This window comes from Sorex araneus, chromosome 9, assembly GCF_027595985.1.
Source record: "Sorex araneus isolate mSorAra2 chromosome 9, mSorAra2.pri, whole genome shotgun sequence".
In the NCBI taxonomy this organism is placed as follows: domain Eukaryota; kingdom Metazoa; phylum Chordata; class Mammalia; order Eulipotyphla; family Soricidae; genus Sorex; species Sorex araneus.
In genome coordinates, this window is record NC_073310.1 from 39,807,483 (window position 1) to 39,831,788 (window position 24,306).

Genomic DNA, 24,306 nt, shown 5'->3' on the forward strand with positions numbered 1-24,306 from the left:
TTTTGTAGACCTTTCGGGGCTTGTTGAAATCAGAGGCATAAAAGTGCCCTTGAGGAATTTTCTAGACTACATTGAGTTAATTAAGTATTTATCATCTAATAATCTAAAATCACAGACAACACCTAATTTCGACCCATCTAACTGAACTTCCTTTTTGACTAATTGGCTACCAGAATTGACTAATGCAGTATCATTATCTCATACAACATAAGATGTGAGCTCCTTAGCAAACCTGGGCTCAAATCATCTTTCTGTCACTCACAGTGATTTTGTCAAATTCCTTAACTTTACTGTGCCAAACTTTTGGTTTTCATCTATAAAACCAGTGCAAGAAAAAAATCACCTAAATCTCTCTTTCTTTCTTTCTCTCTCTCTCTCTCTCTCTCTCTCTCTCTCTCTCACACACACACACACACACACACACACACATATCTTTAGTGCCAAAGGTGTTGGCTCAAAGAGCTGGTTTGCATACTTTGTATATGGAAGGCATAGGTTCAGTACCTGACATCACATCCCTGAGCACCTTTGAGTATGGCCAAAAAAAAAAATGAATAGTAAATAAATGAAAATAAAGATGTATGTATTTCCATTTTTTCAAAGTGAATTGAACGAATTTATAAAAATAAGTTCAATATTAACATATGTTGCAATCTGAAGAAAGACTTAATAATTCTTATATCAAGTTGGTCATTAAAATTAGACATTAATTAGGCAAATGAATCAGGAAAGAAAGAAAGAGAAAGGGAGCAAAATACACACATATGTTGAATGTCTCTATGAACAGTTAATTCTAATGTCATGTTATATTCTCTAGCTTCATGATAGACTTGGTATGGGTGTTATTGTTTTCATGTGCAAGCCTAGCTCACTCTTTCTTTTCCATTAATATTCTATAAATTAAGTTTGAAACAGGGTCTGTATCTTGCAAAATAGGTAATTTTTGGTCAGTGGAATCACTGACTGGTATAAAAGAAAAACAAAACTATTTCTTAAACATTTTTTGATAATTAGTTGTGCATTGGGCTAGAGTGATAGCACAGCAGGTAGGGCATTTGCCTTGCATGGGACTGACCTGGGTTTGATTCCTCCACCCCTCTCACAGAGCCCGGCAAGCTACCGAGAGTATCTTGCCCACATGGCAGAGCCTGGCAAGCTACCCATGGTGTAATTGATATGCCAAAAATATTAACAACAAGTATCACGATGGAGAAGTTACTGGTGCCCAGTTGAGCAAATCGATGATCAATGGGATGACAGTGGCAGTGACAATTGTGCATTAAGAGATACTTTGATTCATTGTTTAAATGATTATGTTATCATTTATATGCATCAAAAGTATGGCATGAATGGCTCTTTGAATTGGTCTAATGATATGATATTTTTGACAAAATCAAAGGAAAGTATAAAGATTTAAAGATAAAGTGCTTATAACCAGCTTCAATTGAATGTCATTGATAAAGTTAAAATGTGCGAAATTTTCATAAAAATCAAGATGAAATAAGTTTCGTCTTATAAAAGTCTTAAATTGCAAGAAATTTTAAAAGTGTATCTCGAGTAAATGTGGGAATCCACATGAAGAAAAGGTGATTGATTATATAATGATATAACATGCATTACATTCTGTCCAACTACATAATAATATACTCACAGACACAAAAGTATGATATCCAGACTTGAGAACAGGAATGTTCTTCATTTCAAATAGCCTATTTCCAAGACATTAATCAGTAAATAAATATTATTTTTCTTATTATGATATCGGACCTGGGAATTTTGTCCTTTGTCAGGGATTCTGTGTCAAAAGCTATAGTTGAAATAAGCAACATATTGGTAAAGTTGACTTATCACTGTAAGCATCATGTCCTACATTCTCCAAAAAAGTCATTAAACTTAAGTTTCCAGTAACTAAGATAACTCTGAAAACTTAGATTTTTTTTCACATAGTATAGATTTACTGACCTAAAAGTAATATCCATCCTAAAGTACACATTAAATTCTCAGGTTTCTTTATAGAATTAATAAGGAAATTTGAACCACGTTTTAATTTAAATACATTTCTCAATGACCTGAAATTTATTTCAAAATTATTTCCCTTCTTTATAGTAGTGTTTAATGATTTGGTACCTTTTTTCACAAAAATACTTATAACACTAGATAACATGTAATTTTGAAGAGTTTAATAAAGACATTAATTAAAAGAGGGCAGAAAAGATAGTGCAGAGGCTAAGATGCTTACGTTGCAACCAGGTTCAGCCTCCAACACTGCACTGGGTTCCTCAAGCCCTGTCAGGACTGATCCCTGAGCAGAGCCAGAAGAAGACTCTGATCCCTGCCACATATGGATCAATACCAATGAGAAATAAGGAAAGAGTTCAGTTTTTGAATTTCTGTGTTATTTTTTTCCTGCCTCTTCCCTCCAGCCCAATATGAACTAGAACAGATGCTGGAATGCAGAAGGAGGTGGGTGGGCTGGAGGGAGGCCATTGTTCATGCTAATGCTCATGTTCTATTGGCGATGCTGTGCCCACCAGCCTCATTTTTGCTCCCCTTCCCATGCTACTACAGTGCCTGTGTGCCCTGCACCTACAGAAATTGTCAGACAAGCAGAGATAACACCTTTTAGAAAAATGCCAATCCTCCTCCTCCTCTTCTCCCATGGCCACCTCCTCCTTTTATTCTTCTTCCTGTCTATTTTTTCCTCCTGCCTTCTTCGTTATTCCTTCTACTGGGGAGGCTCCAGGGGTGGGGGGCTCACACACCCAGATTTTCTCAAGAATTACTCCTGGTTCTATGCTCAATGATCAAGGATCAATTCTGGCATGGCTTGAGGGAACTTGTTCAGTGCCAGGGATTAAACCCTGGTTGAGCAAATGCAAGGCAAGCACTTTCATCCCTGTACTATCTCTCTGCCCTAAATAATGCCATTTTATGTTGATGAGGGAAAAAATATTGATTTTTGGCAGAAACTACAAACTATGTGGAGTTAGCAAATTTTCTCTGTGTTGGTTAGCAGACACTGGTTTCCTCACTGAGCACACACTCAAGATGTGCATGTGAGGGTCCTAGGTCATCTCAGTTGTCCCCATTTAATTTGAGGTGGATGGGAGATCACAAATTTGCAGTGAAAATGCATTCTGTCTAGAATCTACCACTTTATATCCTGAATACTTGAATAAGCTTTGGCTCTCTGAAACCCTCACATGGAATAACTGGTTTTGAAAAATAAGTCAATATGGAAGATGGTTGAAGATTAAATGAGTTGGGAATGGAGAGATGGAACAGTGGGTAAGATGCTTGCTTTGCCTGCTACCAACCTGTGTTTGATCCTCGCATTGTTTATGGTCCCTGAAATTCTGGCTGGACTGATCCTTGAGCACAGAGCCAGGAAGTAAGCCCTGACCACTTCCAGGTATGACTCCCGAACAAATAAAATTTTTTTGAGAATGTGTTGGCAACCAGATATATATTTTAGGGACTTAACTCTTTTTTATTCAGAGTCATTTTATTATAAGCCATTTCTCTGGTCTCTGTTTCTTTTTTCTTTTTTTAATTGAATCACCATGAGATACACAATTACAGAGCTGTTCATGGCTGGGTTCCAATCGTACAATGTTCCAACACCCACCCCTTCAACCAGTTTGCATTTTCCATCACCAATGTCCCCATCTCCCAGCCTGTTTTTATGGCAGACACTCCTCCTCTGTCTCTCTCTCTCATACTCTCCCCCCCCCCATTTTGGGCATTATAGTTTGCAATACAGACACTGAGAGGTTATCATATTTGTTCCATTACCTATTTTCAGCATGCGGTTCTTATTCAGAGTGATCATTGTGGTCCCAAATACTAAAGTTTCCGTTTCCGTTTCTAAAGTTACTCTATCCCAAATACTAAAGTTTCCATTTCTAAGAACTTGCTGTTTGCACAGACAGTGAAATGTAGCTTTTATGCAGAAGTTGCAAAAACAATTGTCCCTGCTGTCTTATAGGTCACAATTACTATAGATTCTCCTTTCACAAGGTGACTTGCTATAGAGTGCTTTCTCATCTTTGCTGTCAACTCTCGGGAGATTGTTCTCTTCTTTATCGAAAAGAAAGATTTTCTTTCCTCTGGTGAGAGCTTTGAAGGTGCCTACAACGATCACACTTTATTGCAATAAATCTGTGTCATGTTTTTGTAGTGATCCACAGGAACTCAATCCTATATGACTACGCAGAGTAGAGAAGGTAGGAGGAAATGTGGGTTCTTCCCCTCTCCTGCTAGTGAGGATGCGATGGTGCCCATAGTCTAAACACCTGCCTAGTCCGTGAGCCAGCCCAGCCTGAATCCAGCACAGACCTCCTGAACATCTGCTGTGTCTGGGTCATACTTTTGAAATGCTGAGACAAACCCAAATTATTCTCTGAAATATCTTATTTAATGATTTTTTGGATTCAAACTATAGTAAGTAATTTGTTAGATAAAAAGAAATATTGATACTAAAGGGGAACAAAAAATACATTTGTAAAGGAATCAACTTTTATGTTCAAATGTAATTAACAAAGATGCCTCCAAAAACACAGTGCGTGTCGCCTGGCATTGACAATTAATTATTCTTGCTCTGAAAGAGCTACAGGTATTGAGAAAGAGTTATAGATTAAAGGCTTTATTTTCTCTGCAAGCGCTGTCCATTTCTAGCTCTCACACCTTGATAGCAGTTTGCTGCTTCAGGCAACAAATTATATCTGAAGTGTGCAATTGCATGTCAGTTTTTAATTTCACATGATCAAAATATGGGCAAAGTGAGAATAAAGCATGGCTTCTTTTAAAAATAGAGACATAAAAGTGAACACACAACTGCCTTTCATTTTCTTAAGCTTTTCAAGATAATTTTCTAACAAATAGCTAAGAAAGAGACATGGTAAGGAAAAGACCTAGAGAATTAGTGATTTCCCTTGGCTTTTAAATGGGCTCTCTGATTATGGTCGATGGCGCACTCTCTTTTAACGTTATCTTAGCATATATACATACATATATATGTATATGTGTGTGAAGTATGTTTGTGTGTGATTTAACTAGAAACCATTGGAATTAGTGACTAAAAGGCAGTATGATGTAATGAAAAGAATATTAAATCCATGAGCTACTTGAAATAAAATTATGCTTATTCTTTGAAGGAATCGGAATCTTAATTTCAGTTAGATAGTCCTTGCACTGTAGAAGATAATGTGGATGTATGTTATGGCCATCATTACAACGTAGAAAAATCAGCTACTAGCATTTCATAAGGATAAACTTTTAATTGCCCTATGATTGTCTTTTTCTCAGTATGTATTTATAATAGAAATGTTTAGATGATAGGTACATAGTTTCATCAATTCCATTCATTAAGAGTTTATGAGGAACTGTAGAGATAGTATAGTGAGTAGAACCCTTGCGTCTTGCCCAGGCCCACCAGGGTTTTATCCCTGGCACTGCATATAGTCCCCTGAGTCCCACTAGGAGTGATCTCTGCACTCAGGAGTGATCCCTGAGTGTAGAGCCAGGAGAGTCCTAAGCACTGCTGGATATTACCCCCATGCCCATCAAAAGGGTTTATGAAAAATATTCTACAAATAAGTGCAGTCATTCTATGTCTGCCCCTCTCTTTCTGACTCATTTCACTTAGCAAGATACTCTACATGACCACCCACTTATAAGCAAATTTCATGACTTCATCTTTCCTAATAGCTTCATACTATTCCATTGTGTAGATGTACCAAAGCTTCCTTAATCAGTTGTCTGTTCTTGGGTTCACGGGTTGTTTCCAGATTCTGGCTATTGTGAACAGTGAAGATGTCATTTCTATAGTGCTTTTTTGCACCTTCGGGATATATTCCCAGAAGTGGTATTGCAGGGTCATATGGAAGCTCAATTTCTAGTGTATTTTTTTAAGGAAAAATAGTAGTAGTAGTTTACCAAAAATAGAAGTAGTTTATGAAAAATAGAAGTAAATAAAAATTTAACTAAAACCATTTCTATTTGCTTTGGGATAGAATGAAACATATATTTCCTTTTTCTTGAGTCTGGCATCCTTGGCATTTACAATTCTTTTAATTTATGGATTGAGTTTAGTTTACAAATATATAGTAAGTTAGGAGATACAAAGCTTCTCTCTCGGGTTCACAGGTTGTTTCAAAGTATAACAAATCAGGCTTAGGCTGGGTAGATCAGAGCAGGAGCATAAAGATCTGCAGAAACAGGTCATCCAGTCAGAAGGGATTAATGACCAGAGATGGCCAGTGAACGAAAGGAAGATGTATGTGGGTCTCAGGGCAGGCAAAGAAGAAAGTCAGTGAGAGTGATTCAGGCTGCCAAGGAAAGCAGGCAAGCAGGAGTCAAAAGGGCAAACAAAAGCCAGGATGCAGACAAGTAAGCAGCCAGCTTAGGGGTCTGGGCAGATGAGTCTCAATGCTAGGGCATTGGCTCTGCGAAGGAATGAGAACAGGGAGAATGGGAACATGACTGTGACTAGCTCATGTGCCAGTCAGCAGGTAAGACTGTGTCACCCAGATACCAGAGAGCATGCGCACCCTGGGTTTCTCACCTGGAACAGACCAGAGCATCTTGTGTTCTACTGTCTTTAAGAAGAATGCCCTGCAAGCACAACCTCAGACCTCTTGCACTTATACCTTCTTCCTCTTTGAGATTGCTTGTGAGGGTAATTGACAGGGAACTTTCTCAATGACTTATCTAGATTCCAGCCATAGTAAATAATCTGGAAGTTTGAAAATAAAGGATTGTAGCACCACAGGTTAGCATGGAAAAAAAATGATGTGGCAGTAATTAAATGTATGGCCCCAGGGTCCCAAGCTGAAGTGCACCTCACATGAACATCAGTTGGTAACATGTTCATTTAGGCTTTCCTAGTTCATATGAGTTGAGAATAAATCTTTGTGCATTCCACCTTCCTCTGCCCTTCAAAAAGTGAGGTGGACTCTCTTAAAACAATGAACGGTTGTTGAAGTCAGAAGTAAATTGTATCTCCCTAAGGTCATCTGAGCTCAGAGATCAAGAGCTTCCATATTTCTAATGAATTTGTTCCTCTGGGTCCTGACCTGGACTTTGGTGGTCTCAGTATTCAGGTGTGACTAACAGGCTTTCCAGACATACAGAAATAGAAAAAGTAATGAGAATATCCACATGTCCTCAGCTTGCCGGGGGAATGTGGCACTGAGTTCTGGATGGAATTAATTAAGATCATTCACGCAGCAGTTCCCAATCTCTTGTGGATCTTAATGCCCAGCCTCCTGCAGAATCCTTCATAAAGGTACCCACCAGCTTCCCTAACACAGAATATTCCTGGAAGCCTTGAATGTGAGCCACAATGCCCAGCTCCCTGCCGCCAAGCCACCTGAAATGATCAGAGTTGGCAGAACAGCAAGGTTCTAAGCAGCTACTGTGTCATGAAGCCACAAGGCTTAACTATGACAAGTGGAAGTAGTTATCTTAGTTACAAAGCTGCACCTTCAGGTAAAGCACTAGGGCACCTTCCTTATGCCCTGATCAGGTCCGACCTAGGGGAGTCTGCAGGGGCAGCGCCTGTTGGGGCTGGATGCAGAAAATAGTTGCCTTGGGGCTGGAGCAATAGCACAGCGGGTAGGGCGTTTGCCTTGCACACGGCCGGCCCGGGTTCGATTTCCAGCATCCCATATGGCCCCCTGAGCACGGCCAGGGGTAATTCCTGAGTGCAGAGCCAGGAGTGACCCCTATGCATCGCCAGGTGTGACCCAAAAAGCAAAAAAAAAAAAATAGTTCCCTCTGAGCTTCTGAAGCACAGAGTCTGCTGCAGACCATGTTTATTTGGCGTTTCTAAAATCCAAATGTTCACAGCCAGGAAATAACAAATCCACGTTCTGTACTTCTGTTTAGTCCTCTATGCCAACAACTAATTCTTTCATTAAATATCTTCTGCTTTCTTTGGGAAGAATATGAAAGTGTTTCTATTTTTTCACACAAGGAGCTTGGCTCAGCAAACACTTTTGATAGGTTCTAAGCAGAAGGGCAGGTTTTTATTTTGAGTCACTTTTGTAGAGCAATTTATTTATGAATGGGTTTCTTTTCCCCATCATTTTTGCCTTTGGTTTGACTTTCATTTATACTCACAATATTCTCACTCTGACCACAAAAAAATTCAGACACAAACTGGTTAGCAAGATAATGGTTCTCCAATACTGCTATTTATTGTCCATGTTTGTACCTTAAGGCTTGTGAGTGAGAGGTGTACTGCCTAGATTTCAGAGAAAGATTTTGACTCCAACCTGATAGTGAAACCTTTTAGCTGTGTGGTGGGTTTACCTGCTATGCTTCTGCAGGCTTATTCCAGCTTCTGTTAATCTCTGCTGCCATGAAACCTAAGTAACATTATCAAAAATATTGGGTTTGGTAGATTTTTTCCATCTGTGCAACTGAGAAGTAGACTCTTGAACACAGAACAGATGCTGGGTGACTCAAGGATAACTTTAATAATATTTGTACTCCATTGATCACATAGTTCTTTTGCACATAATTGTCATTCAGTAAATAGTGATTGATTAATTGAGCGCCTAGAGCACTGAGATGCATTCTAAGCAGCATCCAGCATGATTTCTGTATCTGCAGATAGAGAGGTAAGAAGTAGTGGAGGATGGTATATAATAAAGTTGTATAGAGGTATAGTTGTCATATCATCGTACAGGGACTCATTCTAGATTACAATTGTAGAATAGAGATGTCATTTTCATATAATTTGCCTTTCACGTCCTAATTCTGGGTATGACCTAACTCACTCAACAGAGACATTTCTGCCCTCGGCCCACGCCTCCACCCATGATATGAAGGTATGTTGCTAAGCAACTAGATTAGTAATTGGTAAATGCATATGTATTATTTGATATGACTTGAGTTACATACTGAAATATGTAGCTGCATTTTTGTGTGTGTATTTATTATTAGGCAAATGATAACATTGGTGGCTATGTTATTCCCCCTGGCCTGGATTTATGAAACTCCACAATAGCATCATCTAGTAGAAAGACTATGGCTCTGAAACTCACAAAACTCTAATCTTTTTTCAGAGACTGTTCTGAGCTTGTTGTTTGGAGGTCACTCCTGATGATGCTCAGTGAACATACAGTGCCAGGGACCAAATTCAGGTCTCTTGCATGCAAAGCATATCCTCTGGTCCCTTATGTACGTATCTGGCCTTAATATTCAAATCTCAATCTCAAGTGTGAGAATCACCAGTCCTGTGACTTGGATAAAGTTAGGTAACTTCTGGACCTTCCTCTTTGGGTTGTTTTTGTTTGTTTGGTGGCTACACCTGACTGTGCTCAGGGATTACTCCTGGATCTGCATTCAAAAAATACTCTTGGTGGATCTGGGGGACCATGTGGGGTCCCAGGGATTGAAATTGGGTCAACCATGTACAAGGTAAGAGTCCTACCTGCTATAGTACCTCTTTGGCCCCAGAACTTTTGTTTTTAAAATTTATCATTTGTAAAAAAAAAAATAAAATAAAATAAAATAAAATTTATCATTTGTAGTACATGTACCTTCCCTGATTACTTCCTAGTGAAGGCCAGAGATAGATGTGATGACATATAAAAAATTCTCTAGAAAGAATTAAACACCCCATGGTTTGAGAATGATCTATATCTTCTAGTTACTTCTTGGAACTTTGTCTAGGTTGGTCTATCTTCAATGGCTGGGTGGATTAAGAAACACTGAGTGGACACATACTGTCCTTTCAACCAGGCACCCAAGCTATAGGTCTGTCCTGGCAGCTACAAAAGGACTATATGGTCTTGACCTTCAATGAGTGAAGGATGCCATGATGAAGGCCACACTAATAACATGTAGAGGTAGAAGACCACATTGTGCAATGCAGTATCCCATTAAGTGTTACAACACAGTATATCTGTCTACATTTTCCATGCCAGTTTCTTTAAGACTTTAGGGGAAATAACAGATGATCCCTGAAGTCTGAAGTAGTTGACAAGGGCATCTTTTACAAACCCTTGAAAATTGGGTAAAAACTTTAGAGACAAAAAAGGGAAGAAATCACAGACATGCTTACAATTATGTTGATTATCATTATAATGTATATTACATTTCAAAAAATCAATCCGTTTTCAAATTATAACAATTTCTGACTAGAGCATTTTAATGCAATATTGTTTGAAGTTAATGGTCAGCCATGTTTTACCTCCTAGTCGTAAACATTTTATTTGAAGTCATATCATGAATTATCTTTCTGCACTAATGAAATGGATCATTTACATAAAAATCAGAAAACCTCCAAGACCCATATGCCTTTCAGTCTCTGGAGATAAGGATTTGACCTTCGTGACAGCCTATTAAAATATGGCAAGGTGAAGGAAGGAGGATGTTATTATTCCTTGTTTGGAGAATTTCCAGTGACTACCATGCTTCGTGCCAGTGCCAGTCTACTCTCAAATCACTGTATTTAAAAATGAAACATAACTTATGTTTTTTTACACATAGACAGAGCTTTTAACTATCCAGAGCTTACGTCAGATCACCAGTTTTTTTCACAGAGACTCCTTATTTATAATCTGCTTTAGTTTCTTCTTCCCTTGTGTCATTGACCCCATGGATTTCTTTGGAGCTGCTGCGATCTGTCATGTCATTGCTCATTATCAGATAGTCTTAATCCTCAGAGCATTGAAATATTTTATAATGGCACATAAGCCACCATAGAGCCTGGCAGCCTCAGCCTTTGTCACATTAAATTACAGCTTGGATTGTCTTTTATGTGCTGACGGTGGAGATCCAACTGCTCTCATCCCCCTCCTGGGTCAGGACCCTTTCTGAGTAGCAGATGTGGCACTTCTGAGGTCCTCGCCCTGCCCTCTTCTTGAGCAATTTTTCGGTTGATATCTTGCCAATCAATTGCCTGGGTTCAACTGAGTAGAGCTTGAATGACCTCCTAATTTTTAGAAACCTTTTCTCTACCTATGATCAGCTTTTCCATTTGAACACTACCCACCACCCCCCTTAGACAAGATGAAATGCTCTCAGGATATGATTAGCCACCCGTGATGTGCAGAATTTTTTAAAGGCTAGAGACTCCTTGAAAAAAAAAATGACTGAACTGCCTAATGTTCCTGGTTATATCCTAAAGAAAGGGTTTTGTGTGTGTGTGTGTGTGTGTGTGTGTGTGTGTGTGTGTATTCATGACACTAATCATTCTTAAAAAACTGTCAGGTCAACATTTTATTAACCCCTAGATGCAAAGGGTGATAGACCCCAATTTTATTCTCATGAGATGCATTTCAGACTAAGAGCATTCCATCTACACAGTTCTGAAAATCAAAAGGGGTAGTTTGGCAAATATTCTATTATATAAACACCAAAAAGAGAATTTCTCTAAGTTTCCTCGTCATTAATATAACTGACAACTAATCGAATTATACTCACCCAAATATTATTTCCCTCTTTTTCAAGATATGAGTAGATTCCCCCATCTCCTGAGAAGATCATCTCGACTTAAAAATGATTCCTGAATTCAGGTGTGACATTCAGATCTAACACATTGTGTTAGAATAATTGTCTCATGATTTTAAATCATCCCAAGTTCACAATATAAGTTTTCTCTGCTATTCAGAAGAAGGCCAGTCATTTGGGGCTCTGGAAAAGCCCAATATTTCTTACATGTATATTAATATCAGTATCATTCCCAGAGCCACCCTTCCCCCCAAAATAATTTACCCAAACATAGAAAATTGGCAAGTTCTGCATTCAAAGAGCAGGGAAAACCTTTTTCCTGATGACGTTTAGCACAGCACCGCTATCTTTATAGGTGTTTAGCAGATATTAAATTTATTCTGTCAGGGACACGTTTTTTTTCTTAAAATAAGACCCAGAAAATTAAATGAAGCTCATGGATACTTAAATATATATATGTCAAAGTGAATAGCTTTAGAAAATATACGATAATATCTCTGGTGAGAATGAGATCAGCAAATATTGCTTATAATAGCTTTCTAGGTTATTTTTTTGGTTTGCTTAAAATCTTATTTAAAAATAGCCCAGTCATCCATTTTTCTCCCTGTGATAAAAGAGCTTGTAAGGCTTTAATTACACAAAATCTAGTTCTAGTTGAAATGTCTTTACCTTTTCAGTTCTTTTGTGGCTGCCTCTCCTTTATGTCACTGAATAACACAATTATACATGAATGATTTCTGTACCTTAACCTTCTCCTATCTGTCTGTCATTGAAGTTCTATAACATAAAAGAGCAGAAGCAGCTGACTTCCAAGAAATTGGAACATGGAAACTAAAGATCAAAGAGCTGGTGAGAGGGATGTAAATTTTTTTCTAATGTTTTTATATCATAGATAAGCTATGATGTATATTAATTTAAAAATTCTGGGGTTCTGATGTATTTTTATATACATTTTAAGAAGAAAAATTTTTATTAAATGTGTTCTAAATAATTCCCTCCATCACTACTTTTTCTTCAGTGAAGCCAGCAAAGGTTCCAGCTATCATTTCAGAATCTCTGCACTGGAAAAGATTTGAAGAAATCATCTGCTTCTTCCCTTCATAATATTTTTTTGTGGGTCCCTCCTAAGCAGCACTCATGAGGCCCATGGACCCTACTGGCAATACTTGGCAAAATGGGCCAAATGGACCTAATGCAAGGGTTTGAGGATGCAATGCTGCTCAACATTGGCTGCAGTGTCAGGGATTATCCAGGCCACCCAGGTGTGCCAGTTTCTTCCCGGGTCTTCAAGGGTCTTCCACGGTACTGAGTGATGCTGGCATACTATGTGGTTCCGGGAATCAAATTCACTCATCCTAAAGCTATACTATCTCTCTAGCATGTGCCTTATCCACTGCAGTATCTCCTGGACCCTTTCAAAAGCATACATCGCTGGGCTAGAGTGATAGCACAGTGGGTAGGGCGTTTGCCTTGCATGTGGCTGACCTGGGTTTGATTTTCAGCATCCCATGTGGTCCCCCTGAGTATTGCCAGAGGTGATTCCTGAGTGCAGAGCCAGGAGTGACCCCTGTGTATTGCCAGGTGTGACCCAAAAAAGCAAGAAAAAAAATAAAAGTATACATCGCATGCATCCATTTCAGAGACCCCTGTGTTCTTCCTTCATAGTGCTCTGCAGTAGGGAGACTATTTGAGCAGAGGTGGTAGAGATAAGACACAGAAAAAGGAACAAGTCTGAGGTCACAGCCTCTTTTAAGAGAGGCCACTCACTTTTCTCTCTGGCTCACCATTTGGACTGAGAGCCCAAGTTTCTTAGTCCTTTTGCCACAGTACCAAAGTACTAAATAATCCTCATGAACCGGATGTACCTAAATAAACACCACCTTTCAACAACTACCCTCTTCCCCTTCATTTGAACACTCTAAGACAGAGACAGCCTGACAGGGAAACCATGAGGGATGCTGAGCAGAGGAAGAGGCATCAGAATAAGGTGCCAACATGCCTCTAGCGGGAGTCACCGTTCCTTCTCTCAGAGTTTCAGAATAATGAAAACTGTCACGACAAACCCCAGACTACTCACTGAACCATTCCACTTCACCTTTCTTTCCAGAAAGATTCAACAAGAGTGGCAGTGCCATCAGAGTGAGAAGGGAAAGAAAATATTCTATCTACTCTTTTCCTTGCCACTAATTGAAAAAAAACTAAAGCATTGTAGAGCTCTTCTTCCTGTGCCCTTCATTTTCTTTTCCCTCATACTATAGCAGAATGACTGTCAAAGGCCTAAAGTTTGGCACATGGTATTGGAACTACTGGGGAAATCGAGCATTCCTTCAAAGACTCGTATTCCTCAGGTAGCCCCATTCTCTGAATTCCACTCTTAAGAAATAGATTTTCTCTTAAGGCTAGATAAAAATGAAGCTTTGAAATGCTAATTCTACTCACTCTGTTTGTGCAGTGGCAATTTTGTAGCTCAGAGGATTTGTCAAAAGCATGATAATTACTAATACAAAATAGAAACCAACTCCAGATTATTAAGATGACGAGGTGTGAAGGGTGCTGATTTTGTCTTTTTTGATATGCCTCCCTTGAGACTTGTGTGATTGGTAAGAACATTAGGTGGATTATAAGGTTTTGATAAGTAGAATAAAGTCATCGTAGTCCACTTCCTTTAAGCAGCAGCTAAAATGTTTAACAACATTTGATAAAGAAGTTGAAATTCTTAGAACAAGGGCATATAGTGTGAAAACACTAAGGATTAATAGGAATGAGGATGTTATATTCAGTATGTAAAAAGTCTTTACCTTTTACCATTCTTTGCCTATTTTCCTCCTTTTCCCTATAAGATTTTCATGCTCAAAGGTGTTAAAGAGCCTTTGAATGATTGACGCCTTGTATGAATAATCATAGTTATTAATGAGGCAGCCACATGCCAGCCACCTCCTCCCACCTCTCCCTCTTTGCACCCTCTGTGCCACATGTGTTGGCTGTGAACCTTTCATACTTTATATTTGACCACAAATTGCATTTTGTATGTGACTCCCTACACAAAAGTCTGTTTTCAGGAGCAGCCCATCCTCTCAGTGCCCTGTGCCCTGAGACTGGAGTTAATTCAGATGCGGTGTGACGTTTCTCTACAGGCTCAATTTCTATTCTACTTTGCACAGGGGATCTTTTCTTTTCATTTTTTTTTTGCTTTTTTATGGAAGATTATGTTGTTGTTGTTGTTGTTATTGTTGTTTTGTGTGGAGGGTTGGAGCACACCTGTGATGCTCAGGACTTACTCCTGGCTAGGATCTCGGGGGTGGCTCCTGCAGGGTTTGAGGAAACCTAAGGGACATAGTACAAACCTGCTGTACTCTCTTCACCCAAGGGTCTCTGTCTTTCCTCCATAGCCATGTGCACTGCATGCTTGGCTCACCTCCTGGTGCGTCTTCTTTACATCTGTCTGGATTTTACGGAGTTCCTAAATGCCTCCTAAGCTCTCACACACGTGAATTTAGGCCAGTGATGTTATAGTGTGATGGACCTACTCAGTGCTCCTTACCCCCACAGATAACCAGCTTATTCGTGCTTAGTATGAAAGTGTGTGACAAGATGCATAATAGTAATTTACAAACAATGCTCTGTAAACTGTGATTGCAACGTCCTGCAATGTATGGCCTTTTTTCTGTGGAGGAAGTGGGTTTGTTCATGCCGCTGAAGAAAGGTGGGGGGCACTTCCGAGCACACTGTGAGCTGGGAGATAGTGATGAGGCTTCAGTAGCAACTTGGGACTCTCTTAAGAGAAAGTAAACAAAGTGACCCTAGCATTTCTGAAGGGACCACATTTCCCCCCTTATTTTACCTTCTCTACTTTTTTCTCCGTAGAGCTGCCCAGAAGTTGAACCTTTCTTCCAAGAAGAAGAAACATCGACCATCCACGTCTTCTGTGGCTGAACCACCTCTTTTTGCCACCAGCTTCAGTGGCATCCTGCAGGTGTCCCCACCTCCTGCCCCTCCCTGTCTGCTGAGGGCGGTCAACAAGGTGAAGGACACACCTGGCCTAGGCAAGGTAGGCCCCCTTCTTCTGTCCGCATATGGGCTGCTGGGGCAGGTGGGTAGAGCTGTGGGAAAAGCCAAAAGGATGCCCCAGCTTTGTCTAGACTACAAGGCGATAAGTGGAAGAGAACACGAAATGAAATTCAGTTGAAAGTACTACAATATTTTCTTTGATTACATATATTAAATGGTAAATTAAGGTTTGCAAAGGGTGGAGATCTGATTTGATTGGGATAGGAGAAAACCCCAGGCTGGCTTACACCGTTTGACACAGTTGTCCCTCATTTTTAAGAAAAAGAGCCAGATATCAAAAATAGAAGGCAAAGTCTGGAAACCAGGAGAGAGGAGAGGATGCAAGGATGGGATGCAAAGATGCTGTGTAAATTCCCACACCACATCTTCATTCTTCCCACACCTTCATTCTTCCTTCCCTTTACAAAGAAATCACTGCTTCTGCTTTTTTGTCTGATTGTTTGGGGCCACACTTGGCAGTGCTCTGGACGTATTCCTAGTTCTGTGTTCAGAGATTAGTCCTGATGTGACTGGGGTGACTCTACGAGGTTCCAGGAATCAAACCCAGGTTGGCTGTGTGTATGGGAAGTGCCCTACCCTCTATATTATCTCTGGCTTCATGTCTGCTTTTGAACCAGATCATGATGTGATTTCTGGGAAGCCTTTTTAGTTTTTCCAGCCCAGCCAAAAATGCAATTTTGAATTGGTACACATTCCTAGCAGGAGATGTAAGAATGCTCTCACAAGATGTTCCGCTTTATTTAGGATAACTTTGTTTTAAGATGTCATCTCTAAGTGCTCTCTTCTGAGAGAGCCTGTTTGGGTGAAGCCCTACCTTAGGGCTTACTCCTCACTTGGTGAATAATCTGGGACTTACAGGAATGCTGAGTCAAGGCACAAGATGGTTCTTGCCTTTCTTTGATTTTTGATGGAAGTAAGTCCTCACAGCCTTACATGTCCAGTACAATCCACCTTCCTCTTGGGCAGTTCTCTCCTTGCTAGAGAGAGTAATGCCAAGCTGTGCAGAACAAGCTTTTCCTTAATGAGGACTCAGCTTCCCTTTACCCTCTGCATCCAGATGCAATTCTTGCCAGGTTCACTGTCTTCGTGATTTCAGCCTAACCAGTAGGTATCCCTTTGGACTTGGCCCTTTCCCTCTATGCTTCTTTGCGTTTCCCAGTTTCTCCTCCACCCTGCTGGAAGGCATTAACTTGCTAAGGCGCTGTTTCCAGCAGGGTTTAAAGTTGATGAAGGTGTGGACATCACCTTGCTTGTTCTTGCATGCCAGTGCCTTGACCTTGAGCCAGCGGGTAGCTTTCAACTATAGGCTATAGGGTCTATAGGGGGAGCAAGTAATAATCAGGGTGGGGGCCCAGGTTCAGTCCTAGGGGAGAAAGAGAACTCCAGTGGTGGGAAGGACTCAACATGGAGGGGGTCCCAAGGATGGGCAGGGCACTTGCCCAGAGCTGTGCTGATGGCTGATCCCATTCAAAGAAAGTGGACAAAGATGCCTTCCAAATAGGGTGGCTACAGGCACTGGCTTGTTTTTTCTAATCAGAAAGAACTGTAACTGTGGTACAATGCACACAACACAAAATTTAACCATCCAAACTTTTCGTATTTGTGGGGACTTTTATTTATTTAGAGGTCAGAGCTGCAGTGCCAGAGTGAAGAGCCTCCAGAGAGGTGCAGTGGAGCCATCCTGGCAGCCAATCTTGCTCTGGACCTCTGAAAAGGGTCCTACTTGGAAATAACTGTCAACAAATCTTTAAATGATCTTTCTTCGAAGAAGCACCCTATTTTCAGCCAGTGTGGGGAGCCCAGAGGTGGGGTACCTCAACAGGGACCAGCTGAGAGACTGTCTTCCTGCAGCTATGTCCTATCTTTGGTGTCCCAGAGGGTCAGTGCCAATACAGCTTCAGGAAGGTCTGAGCCTGAAACTGCTGAACCTCCTTCCCCATCTCTCCCTGCCTCCCTGAGATTCCCCAGATAAGGGACCTGGGTATCAAGGCCAGAGACTGAGCCCACAGAAAACATATTACCAGTTAGGAGGATGATCAGCCCTATACAAAGAGAGCTCAGAGACTAAGGGACTGAAACTTGATTTCATGATGCACTGTGTATTGAGACCAAATCGAAGGATCATTATTAATAAGATAACTGGGTTTTACTGTAATTGGTAGTTTAAATAGTAGCAAACAGATGCTTGCAACTCAGACGCTGGTGTTGTTAATGGAGGTTATTATTTCCCTCACTCATTTGCAGCCCAGCATGAGTCTTTGAATGAGAGAGAAGTGCCTGCTCTAACAAGTGAGGAATTGCAGGGAACCTTGGGCTAGTCCAGGGATGTGTGTCATGATATCCATTAACCTGGATGTCACAGGAGGTGATGAGAGGTGTGACCAGTGGCCACATGCCTGTACAGCTGAGCAGAGGCACAGGGGATGTGGGCGGCAGCTTGCTCAACTCTGGAAGATGGTATTATCATAGTTCCTTAGAAAGTGATAGAAAGAGAGGAGGGGAGAGGGAGAAGAGACAGATGAGAAGCAACAGAGGACAGGACAGCGGAGCCAGGTACAAAATGATGTTAAGAAATGACAGAGCCATACTCAGGATGCGAGATGCGTGCTGAAAGTAGACTATAGATTGAACATGGTGGCCACTTAATAACTGCATTGCAAACAATAACACCCCATAGGAGAGAGAGTGTAAAAGGGAATGTGCCTGCCACAGAGGTAGGGCGGGGATGGTGGGGGTTGTGGGAGGGATACTGGGAACATTGGTGGTGGAGAATGGGCACTGGCGGAGGGATGGGTACTTGATCATTGCATGACTGAAACATAAGCACGGAAGTTTGTAAGTCTGTAACTGTACCTCACAGTGATTCATTAAAAAATTAAATTAAATTAAAAAGAAATGACAGAGCCAAATCACAGATCAACATGGAAATCAAGAGACCCAGACTTTAACAACCAAACTTAGAAAGGTGCGTCCTCGAGGGCAGGCTGCAGGGGAGGGTGGGGGCAGGATATGGGGGAAAACCTGGGAACATTGGTGGAGGGTGACACTGGTGGTGGGATCGGAGCTGTAATATTGCATGTCTAAAACTCAACTATTAATAACTTTGCAAACCACAGTTCTTTAATTGAAGAAAAATGGTGTGAAAAAGAAAAAGGCAAAAAGGAAAGTGCAATTGAAGCAAGATTAGTTCGCCTAGACTAGCCCCACCTCTCTTCTGCTTCAACCGTCCAAGGGCCATCAAGGGACACTGGGGTACCAAGTGCTTTATGAGCTTATTTCAAGCAGCTTTCTCATTTAGTTAACAAGAAAGCTGAAGATCCTGAGAGGAGGAGAGTTTATCTCATGTCTCCTGAGTCAAGTCCAAAAGTCAATACCTTTCTGTCAATTTCTTTCTATTGCCTCTCTGGACAGGCACTTGCTATCTATGATCTTTAAATATTTGGGGGTGGACAAAAGAAGAGAGGGAGTAAAAGGGAATGTCCCTGCCACAGAGGCAGTGGGGTGGCGGGAAGGGGGTGGTGGTAGGCATACTGGGACCATTGGTGGTGGAGAATGGGCACTGGTGGAGGGATGGGAACTCGACCATTTTATGACTGAAATGTAATCATGGTAGTGTGTAAGTCTGTAATTGTATCTCCAGTGTTTCATTAATTTTTTAAAAAAATAATTAAAAAATAAAGCTATTTCTAGATAAATATGGGTAGATAGATAGCAGACAATAAGTAAATGCTATACCTCCTGTCCATTTCAGTCTTCGGAGTCCCTGAAATAAAAAATGACAGAAGTTTGTTAGTTTTGGAGAATGGAATTGGTGTTGAGAAGAGTTTGAGAAGTCTTTGGTGATCCTTACCTTAGGACCTTTGGTACCAGAGCATCTCTTGGTCCCTTGGTCCCTTGCTCTCCCATGGGTCCAATGGCTTCTCTCTCTCCCTGAGAAATAGCACAACTCCATATAAGATTTTTATATTCTTCAATCTCTTGGAAAGTTCATGATCTTTTTCATTAGGAAAATAAAGTAAGTGCATACTGTTTACAGTTTAGAATTCGGGTTTAAGAAAACTTAAAATGGAAGTCAATTAAAGCAACTCTGATGCCTCTCTCTCTATATATACATATATATATTTAGGGGTGGAGACAAGGTTTCAATAGGGACCTGGAGGTAGTAGGTAGCATGGGGAGCACGGTGGCCCAATTCCAGTGAGGGGAAGACTCCCTCTTCAGGGTCCTGGCTCAGAGAGAGAAGGCAGCAGCATCCCAGCCCTGTCTTATCGGAACTGGACTGTGGTCAGAGGCATTCCATTCAGCCCCCTCCTTTCCACTCCCACTACCTTTCATAACCCGGAGTCCTTGCTGCTGCCAAGCCCTGGATCAGGCAAAGGCTGTGGTGATGGGAGAGTGTGAGCTAACTTCGTTTTTCTTAGAGCTGAAGCCAGAACACCTGCAACACAGGAAGCACAATTCACAGCGCACAGCTAGTATTTACTAAGAACCTGCTATGTGCCAGACCCAAGTTCTGCAGTGATGGATGGACCAGGCAGGATGCCTCTTTTAATAGCAGTTATAATTTAATGCACTCATCTGTTTGCTTCAGACATACTACCAATCTGGACCAGTGCTACCTACCAAGGACAATCTGACATAAGGAAAATATAGAATTACAAAATGAACATAATTCCAAATTTCAAGTTGTATAGAAGAAACTTTTTTTTGATAAAAAGTGGTACTCAGTGATCTCATAGAGACATTCTTTTCATTTGTTTGTTATGTTTTTGTTTGTGGGTCACTCTCGGCAATGCTCCAGGGTTACTCCTAGCTTTTCACTTGAGAATTACTCTTGGCAAGGCTTAGGGGACCAGCTGGGGTGCTTGGGACTGAACCCGTGTCAGGTACATGCAAGGCAAACACCCTATCCACTGTGCTGTCTCCTAGCTCCTCATAGAGACATTGTTAATAAAGACATAAAAATGATTAGTGACTCAGAGCCGCTTAGCCCCTGTTTAGGTTTTATTGACTTGGATTCTCTATAAATGATACTTCTAATCTATTTGAAAATGCTTCCTTCTTCTAAGTCAGTAAATGTTCCTCGTGAATTTGTTTGCACAACTAATTAACAACTATGTTGAAGGTTCATTTATTAGCATGCTGCCGCCGCTTAATGTCAGAATTCTCCCTTGGATTATGAGCTGCCAGGCACAATCTTTTCCAAAATTGGCAATACTGCCCCTGGGGGGACATTGTAACAATTTTGGTGGTGGGGGGGTGCTAGCCTCAGGTGAAATATAGAGTCCTTTTATGTTTGTTCACTTAAAGAAAGTAGCTTTCCAGGGGAGTCAGAGGAATTCTACTTTTTTTGAAAAGGAACTATAAGCTAAATAAGTTAGACACCTCTGTGCCAGAATAAAGCACTGATTCTGTTTAACTCACTAAAGACATGCTTTGTAGCCATCCCACAAGTGCCTACAGTTTTATTTATTTACTTGATAATTGAAACCACTTTATTTTATGTACAGATAAAATGTTGTCAGGTAGATGTCTCTGATGACCAACTCCAGGAGTTCATTTAGTCCAACTTGATGAAGCCAACATTGTTCATATATGGATAGAAACACTGGTGGCAGATGTTGAGGTCATGTTTCTGGATCAGGCTGTGCTGGTTTGAGAGGACATGGCAAGAGTGTGATCCCAGCAAATTTTCTCCTATGGCTCCAGTTGAGTTGCTGTGACCCAGCTTACTCTCTCAGAGGCAATGAGACAAAGGCAAGTGCCTATACTTTAAAGATAAGAATGACCATGGTGACAATTGTGTAGGTGAAAATGGCAATCCACGTTACATCCATTCATCCACTTCTTGTATTTCTCTTTCTTTCGGTTTTGGGTCCATACCTGGCAGTGCTCAGGGCTTGCTCTTTACTAGGTGGTTAGGAATCACTCCTGGCACTGTTCCGGGGACTGTATGTGGTGCCAACAATCAAATCCAGGTTGGCCTCATGCAAGGTAAATGTCTTAACCCAAGTACTATCTCTTCATCCCCATCCACCTTTTTATATAGGAATATCTGGAAGAAATTTCATCATGCATGGAGGCAAAGTTTCCTAACTTTCCTTCATCATTAGTATAGATTGTTCACCAGCATTGCTTCCCCCAATTGGGTTTGAGAAAATAAGAAAACTCATAGATGCAGCTAGCTGTGACAACAGATTTTGTAGATCTTGGAAAAATATTTAGAAGTTGGATGGAACAAAAGCAACAAGTGAGACAATTCGCAGGAAAAGATTGAGGTAGGCTTTTCAAACTTAATTTCCAGGTGAGAGGATGCTTAGAGACCTGCCATGTTTCAGAGTGTGGGAGGAGCCACTTCAAGATGAGGGCAATGTATGGAGCTGGCTGGCTGCTCTGGACCACACCCTGTACAGAAGGGAAGGCTTCATCACCATCCCATGAACTCTAGCAACTTGGGAAAATGTATGCCTAGATTCAGCTTCAGCCGAGCTCCTGTGCTCCAAATGTTTCCTTCTCCTTTGAGGTCCCCATTTAGCCTAAGTCTGGGTAGGACTTTGTGGTATTCACTGGGGTGGATCATCATTGCCAGCACTGTCAGCATCTCTGCATTTCTAGGTACCTCTTTGAGCTTTCTCCTCCTTGAGCGGTGCAGCCCAAAGGCAAACAATTTGGTGGCATCCTCAGAGTTGCAATCTGGAAATAAACTTGCTGGTCTGGCCGGATTATCTTTCTTATGCAATAAAGGCTGGAACCATTGTTCTTTTTCCTCAGTCCTTAGGGTTTAAGTCATCTGATTCTCTTATCTCTTATTCAGTATTTTTCAAACTTGGTAGCAAACATAATTTGTTCTCTATGCTATTCAGAGATAATTTATCTCTCTCCTTCTCCCTCCCCCTTCTCTCTCTCTCTCTCTCTCTCTCTCACACACACACACACACACACACACACACACACACCTATCTCACATACAGCTTGTTTCATATCACTTTGTTTTGTATTGACTAGAATAAGCTTAATGCTGAATATTAATCTCTTTGGTGTTTAAATTAGAAGTGTGTGCTCTTTTTGATTGTCACTCTTTCCCTCTACAGATTTGTCAATTATTTTAGGATGAAAATAATTTAGTCACTAAACCTTAGTGTCACTGTAAAGGAGAGGAAGCCAAGATCCCTGTACAAGTGACATTCTCATTATGGGGGAGGGGGTGACAGGGCGGGGGTGCAGAAGGCAATTAGAAAAATTAGATTAAAATGAAATTTTTTTAAAAATACACTGATATAGTTCTTCTTCATTTACAAATGGAAATGACTGCTGTAGCACTCTCTTGTTCAGAATGTGATACCAGGCTATATCAAGGAGATATTTTGATGCCTTTGTCTACCTATGTCCGGCTTACTTAAATACTTGAATTCTTCATTATTATTTCTACCATTCCTCATCCTGAAGAGACAAAGAGCCTATGACCTTCAAAAACTAATAAAATAAGTTATTCACATGCTATATAAAATGATGGGTTTCATTCAGCAGTGCCCACTCCATCCTTTAACCCCACAGATGGGAATAGTGAAGCCCGAGTTTTCTATTTTGGAGTTTGGGTGTACATAAGTGATGCCTACACATTCATCAGGTCTCCTGGCCTGATGGCTTTGTAAATTGAATCGTTAACTCTTCTGGGAAATAAACTCAAGTGATCTTCCTGTCCCTGTTACAATTGTTCTTTTCTGTGCCTGACTGGTTTCAGTTGAGTCAGCCAAGCTCATGCAGTTGAGTTTGATTATTTTTTCAGTCCTGCCCTTCTTTCTTATTTTGACCCCCTCCTCCAACCCATATTGCAAGAGAAAGGAGACCTGGGGAAGGCATCCTGATTCATTATGCCTGTGAATTTTGTCGCTTTCCATGCCCTGCCTGCTCTCTGTGTGATTTTCTGGGCTGCATCCTTGAAGCTGAGGTGCAGGAATTGTAGCTATCTCTGCTCAAAGACTGTGGCTGCTTCTGGTGCAAACCTGACCATCTCCAGTTCACAGGACTGTTTTTGTTCTGTATGCCTTGCTTTGTTGCTCTTGGATCTAGCCATCTTCATTCTTTCAACAAAAGAGAAATATTAAGTGAATGTTAATTCTCCTTTTAAAGAGAAACACCATTTAAAGACAACCTGACACGGAATATTCTCTCACATCCAGTAGCATATCTTTTTGTTTTAAAGGTAGTTATTTTCACAGTGTAGTAATGACTTTTGGGGGAGGAGTGTGTGTCGTCAATTCAGGGGTTACTCCTGTCTCTATGTGCAGGGATCACTCCTGGTGGTGCTCAGGGGTCTCTATGTGGTGCCAAGTACCAAATGCAGGTCAGCTACATATAAAACAAGTGCTTTACCAGCTGTACTATCTCCTTGGCCCCAAGAAACTTTTTAGTTTGACCAAGTGCCCTTTGCTTATTTTTGCTTATGTTTTCCTTGCCAGTAGAGTCAAATCACTGAAGACATCATGCAAGCTTTTCTCGTACTTTTTGCTTGAGAAATGGGGCTCTCTCTCCCTCAAATCCAAGAACAGTTTGGTGCTTCTGCTCAGAGTTACATGTCCCATCCAAGGTCTATTATTGCAGCTTTCATAGCACAGGGAGAAAAATTTACAATCATTTTCTTCATAGAGATTCTGTGTTTTTCAGTTTTCCAAAGTTACCCTGCCTGTGCTTGGTGAGGAATTGAATCTTCTGAAAACTTTTGAGTTCAGCTTTTAGGAAATGAAACCTTCCAGATACCAATATTTATAGCTC

The 24,306-nt window shown here is 40.8% G+C and overlaps 1 protein-coding gene across 2 annotated transcripts in view; it reads left to right on the plus strand.

Annotated features, from left to right (window-relative positions):
* KIF26B (kinesin family member 26B) overlaps positions 1-24,306 on the plus strand; it is a 523,722-nt gene that overhangs the window by 342,548 nt on the left and 156,868 nt on the right. For both annotated transcript variants that reach the window (XM_004605438.2, XM_055147197.1), the window contains one exon: positions 15,331-15,514. In XM_004605438.2, the coding sequence (XP_004605495.1) occupies positions 15,331-15,514 (184 nt within the window). The remainder of the gene's footprint in view (positions 1-15,330; positions 15,515-24,306) is intronic.